The sequence below is a fragment of the Lepisma saccharinum genome, chromosome 15 (assembly GCF_977018435.1).
Source record: "Lepisma saccharinum chromosome 15, izLepSacc3.1, whole genome shotgun sequence".
Lineage (NCBI taxonomy): Eukaryota > Metazoa > Arthropoda > Insecta > Zygentoma > Lepismatidae > Lepisma > Lepisma saccharinum.
Window position 1 is genome coordinate 35,155,219 of NC_139243.1, and position 6,000 is coordinate 35,161,218.

The 6,000-nt window shown below is 36.3% G+C and overlaps 1 protein-coding gene across 1 annotated transcript in view; it reads left to right on the forward strand.

Moving 5' to 3' along the window:
• LOC145999197 (uncharacterized) overlaps window positions 1-2,908 on the forward strand; it is a 114,900-nt gene extending 111,992 nt beyond the window's left edge. Inside the window, exon 4 of the mRNA XM_083136128.1 lies at window positions 2,790-2,908. Coding sequence (XP_082992254.1) covers window positions 2,790-2,908 — 119 coding nt within the window. The remainder of the gene's footprint in view (window positions 1-2,789) is intronic.
• Window positions 2,909-6,000: the final 3,092 nt, after the last annotated feature.

The window sequence follows — 6,000 nt, forward strand, 5'->3', positions numbered from 1 at the left end:
TGCAATAAAAAATTTGCTCGTAAAGGAGAGCTTAGTGTACATATGACTTTTCACACTGGAGAGAAGCCTTTCAATTGTTCAATTTGCAATAGGAATTTTGCCCGAAAAGGAGATCTTAGTTTACATATGATTGTTCACACAGGAGAGAAGCCTTTCAATTGTTCAAATTGCAATAAAAATTTTGTCCGGAAAGGAGATCTTAGTGTACATATGAGGGTTCACTCAAAAGATAATCCTTTTAATTGTTTAATTTGCAACAAAGAATTTGCCCGTCAAGATCATCTTAATGAGCATATGAAGTGTCACACTGGAGAGAAGCCATTCAATTGTTCAATTTGCAACAAGGATTTTGCCCGTAAAGGATATCTTAGTGTACATATGAATGTTCACTCAAAAGAAAAGTTCAATTTTCAACAAAGATTTTGCATGTAAATATATGCTTAATGAGCATAAAACGGAAACGGAACAAAACGGAAGCCTTTCAATTGTTCAATTTGCAATAAAAGTTCTGTCCGTAAAGGAGATCTTAGTGTACATGTGAGGGTTCACTCAAGAGAGAAACCTTTTAATTGTTAAATTTACAACAAACCTTTTGCTCCTAAAGACCAATTTAATGTGCATGTGAGCATTCACATTCCATTTTTTAATTTGCCTAAACGTTTTGTCTGGAGGTGTACACTTAATGTACACATGAGGCTTGACAGTCAAGAGTAATATTTTAAATATTCATTTGCAACAAGGTTTTGGAGATGAAAGACATCTTAATTCGCACATGTGCATTCATGCTAAAGAGAAGCCTTTCAATTGTTCAATTAATAGTAAATATTTTGGCTGGAGAGAGAACTTTAATAGACATATGAGGATATTTTATCTCAAAGAGAAACTGAATTTGTGACAAGATTTTCCTTTAAAGATAACTTCAGAGTACATATGGGGACACATACATGAAGCAGAAATCTATTAATTGTTTAATTTGAATCAAATTTTTGTGTGCAAGCATCAAATTATTATGCATGTGAGGAATTACACACTAAACAGAAGTCATTAAGGAAGTATTGCAAATAGTAATCTGCATTGAATGTTTAGAAATCATACCATCAGTGTTTCGAAATGGATTTCGAAATAGAAATATCTTAGCTGTGTGCACATCTCACATGCTTTAGGATTGTGATGTTTAGATTTTGTAACTCTCGCAAACGCCACAGTTCCTATATGAACTTACGTTTATGAGAATAAACGAAGTTCTCATTTTCATCATCAGGCGGGAGCCACTACTGCCCTCTAGTAGTGTTGAAAGGAACTTCATGCATACACGGAAGTGGTTGCAATATTCCCTATCACTACGTGCTCAGATTCTACGCAGTCAACATCTAATATTTAATGATCAGATGTTTCGAGTTGTCCGAGCGAGGCAACATACCTTCGTATTCGTTCTGAATGCACTATGGGCAATGAACAGGAAGCCATTACGTGTTAAGGCAAAAATCATGTGCTTAGGAAAGAAGGACCTTTTCTTAATTGCATTTTTACAAGCTTCCTTCAACTAAAATGCTGTTGAATATATTGCAAGGTATGTAGATTTTCCTCGAGTGATAAGAACGACATGTACTCATGTATTACAAAAACTTGTGCTGCGTTTAGAACTTTTCACATTGCGACGTAATCATGTGACTTGAGATACGTTTAATTAATGAATTATTTCTTGAAAGAGCACCACATTGAACATGCGTATTGTGACACAATTCTTCAGCAAATCTTGTTTATTCAAGAACTAAGAAAACTTGAAATTACACATTGAGCAAGTTGAAATACGGAAAATGCAAATGGCCACCACTTTTTGCCTTGCTGAACTGAATATTTAAATGTGACCGTATGATTATTGGCAAGCCTAAATTCATCGAACACGACACTAGTGAAAACCTTGTTTGCAAGTTTTTGTGATTTACGTGTTGTTTATCGCTTCACCAAAAATGGCTAATTACCAAGTGCTAAAATGAGTAATTTTGCAAGCATGAAGACTAGTCACATTATACAATCATAAGTATTTAAAATTTGTTATTAGGAAGGTATAACCTCGCTGCGCAAGTTTGTTCTTGTTAGAAAATTAAATGCATGCGCTGTTACATGCCAGGTTGTTAAAATTTTGAAAATGAAAATGTTGCAATTATCCGAATTGTGTTACTTGAAGATTAACCGTGTACATCTTTAAACAAAAAAAAAAAACCTTAATAAAAAAAAAAGGTCACGTATTTGTTAAATTGTGCTTTTTCTTCATTGCAATTGCCATTTCTTTGACAAGAATTTAATTGTATATTCATGATATTTTTGCATGACAAAAGCTACCTTACTAACATTACGATTAAGGTGCATGCTAAAAAAAAATGCATCAAGGTTTGTTTGCATATAATTACATTACTTATCACTATTTGTGCAACCATCACCGTAGTGCTTAAGTATGACTTGAATGATAACAAAAGGAGTAACATATAATTGTGCAAAGGAGGGGAATATATGAATGAAGGCTGATTTAGTGTTGTAAATTAAATGGATGCTTTAAATGCGTAATCCTGTTGGACCCTATTTACAAAGGGCTTGTACCGTCGCTGCTCGCTTGGTTAATCTTGCAATTCTGCCGGATCCCTTTCGTGGTAAGGACGCTGCAAATATTTGAGATTGTGTATGCTTGACCGGTTTGTATATTTTTGTTGTTGACAGAAAAGGTAAAGCCGATCGCACGTCTTCCTCTTAACTTGTCGGTGGTCAATGATAAATAAAATTAAAACCAATAGGCAAGCATCACAGGATCTTGACATCTGCATTATCAGAATCAATTGTCATCACATCAGAAGGAATGTCTATATCCAGCAGGGATCTCAACCATGCTTTCAAACATGTCACCAGTAGTTGAAAAATAATACCTATACTTCATTTATAACAGCAAACCATTCCTTATGCCTATTCCTTATCCGAGATACCAAACAGAGAAGGAAGCTTTCGTAGCAGGCACTTTCACCTGTACATTGTGATCATTGTGGATAGGGATTTTATTGGCCTGAGCTGTGCACTTTGTCTCCTATGTGCACCCGTGAACGAAAAAAAATGCCGACCCTCGAAAGTCCAAATCTGCAGTATAGCAAACCTCACAATTTGTAACGATTTGTTGCAAGTAAATTAGCAAAAATCTTACAACTTCCAACCTTGTTGAAAAGTAATGCTTCGCTCAAAATAAGCGATGTAGAATCGCTCATGAATTAATTCTCATGATTTACGACAGATGGCTCCTATAATCACTCTCGAGTCATCGAATTGTAAAACCACGCCCCCTAAATCGACGGAAGGCAAGAGCAGCTGACATGTGCAGGTAGAGGCATCAGTCGTGTTTCGCGTTTGGTTCCGTCGACTATTCTTTCGATACGCTTTTAATGCATCATCGGTAACAAAACTTTGAACATTGACGTTCTATACCATGTTACTTATAACACGCGATGAATTGCAAGCGATCCGTTAAATACAGTTCCGGAACATTTGTTGAAAAGACGGTAAGCACTATTTCTTAAATTACGTTACATGTTTCCACATGGACACGCGGATTGTGGAAAAAGCCATTTTGACAGTCTGAACTTAGGAGTAAAATTGGCAATCAAAAAAAATGTACTACGTTGGAACCCAAGCAAGGCGTACGCTGGTCTACGAGGATTTGACGACCAAAAAGTGAAGGAAGTTGTGCACCCCCTTTTTCCAGGACTACGAGACTGGCAATGTGCAAAAACAAGGTAGGCAACAGTGATTTTGTTATATTAGTGGTGAATTGATGTGCGATAGACAAAAAGCATGAATTCAATATTCGGTGCACGATTCGCGTGAGTTGCTTACGAAGTGCGCCGTATTACAGAAATAAACTTTCATTCGTCCAAAAAGACAAAAATACATGTAATTGAGGACTGAATACGGCTTGTCGTAAAATAACTGTTCATCTCGATACCACGTTACCTGCCCCTCACTTTAAATAGATAAAAGGAAAACGCAAAATACGCGGGTGCAAAGTAGTGTATCATATTGGTTATTCTGCAATGTGCTTGCATTCACATTTGTATTAACTGGAGCAACGGTTGGCATTTTTTGTAAGACACGTCGCAAAAAGGTACATTAGGTAATCGCGACGAAGTTTCCGCTAACGTCATTTCTCCTCACATTCCCCCCCTTTTGGTCGTTTAGACTTGGTTAAAATTTTGTTAAATTGAACGAGGCAATGTAACACTTAATTTGGGAATGAGCATCTAATGGGGTAGAACCTTTTGTACGTACCAATAAGATTTTTTTGTAATTTCTTGGAGACGTTTGTTTCTTTTTCAAAAAGGTGGTTTTCGCCCATTTTTTTATGAATCTGTGATCACGAACAATCAGTAGTTATTTATTATTAATGATGAAATGAACGTTTTTTGATTAACATAAAAAAAATGAAAGAAACTTAAAACTTGGACATATACGTGAGTTAAAATAAATTATATGCCTTTTTGACTTACTTTTGATGCATTGTCACTTTTGAATTGGTTGTTGAATTCATTGATTATTACTGAGCAGTTTACGCTTAAAAATCATTGTTGATTGTTAGAATGCCAAAAAATGAGTTACACTATTGTTATTAAATTGTTAAAATTGAATCTTTGACTTTCTGTTGATACAATTTACTTTAAGTACATTCCCAATTTGCTACGGACTAATACTTACTAGTACGTAAGAGCGTGTATGGTACAGTAGTTAGCGATTTGTAGATTGCTTTAAATTGTGTAGTAATAGTTTAGTGACATAATTATTTTGCAGGGTTTGCGCAACGCATTTTTGAAGACTTAATTGGGAATACTGTTTCACCCCTTGGATATTATATGCATTAACAATTGTTTGGGAATACACTTCTGAATGCTGTTACGCTCCCATCTCTAAATCACTCCCCCCATTTAGATTTTGTGACGTATGCCGGGATGCACATAATTTCGATCCACGACTCTAGGAAATTGTTGTAACAAAAGAGGTCCAGTTCGCCCCAATAGAATAAAAGCATCCGGCAACTTGCACGTTACAAAATTTCTGGTAGCAGAGCGTGGTTGGAAAATTTTTTTTTTGGGGACAGACATAAAATTTTTTTTTTGAAAGTTGTCAATATTTTTTTTTTAAATCAATCCTAACAGATAAAGTTTTGGGGCTTTTGTAATTGAATTCATACCGTTGAAATTTTGTAACGTATCAATATTTTTTTTTAACATGGCACCCCCGGATTCTCCCATTAAGGAAGACGTGACTATCGTTTCTTCAATGGATTCTGTTTCGCTCCCAAACCTTCCACCTCTACAAGGTCCTTATTTTCCATCCTCTTACCCTTCTCCTTTTCCTTTGACATTCACGCGGCCTGTTCCATCTTTAGTCCAGGCATCTGGGGCGAATACTAATTGCACTTATAGTAACCCACTAGTAACTTTGTCAACTGCAATCCCACACCCTATATCTTCTGCCTCGCCTTCTCCGCAAGCGTCGGTTGTTCCTAACCATCTAACGCTTCCATCTTGCGCTAATTCACTGGAGAACAAAATGGACATCCGTAACCTAAATTTTGCGATTGATGACATACCAATCTGTGATGGACAAACTCATGATGTTTTATTCGCCTTCATGAAGGCTTTACACTGTTTAGTGATATCTCAGCAATTTCCCCTCCAATGGATTTTGCGAAACGTCTTACGACGTACCAAGGGAGTTTTTAACTCATTATGGTTATCAATTTTGCCGACACATATGTCTTGGTGGGACATTAAGGTTTACGTTTGGCGTCAGTCTGTACCGATGTCCCTCTATTCCACCTTAGTTGATCATCATGTAAAACGTTCTCAGTATCCTAACGAAACTTTACATGTTTACGTATCAGATGTCAACAATTCTGCACAGGCCTTAGCACTTAATTGGGAGGATTCTATTCTCGTGACCTTCATTTTGCAACATCTTAATGCG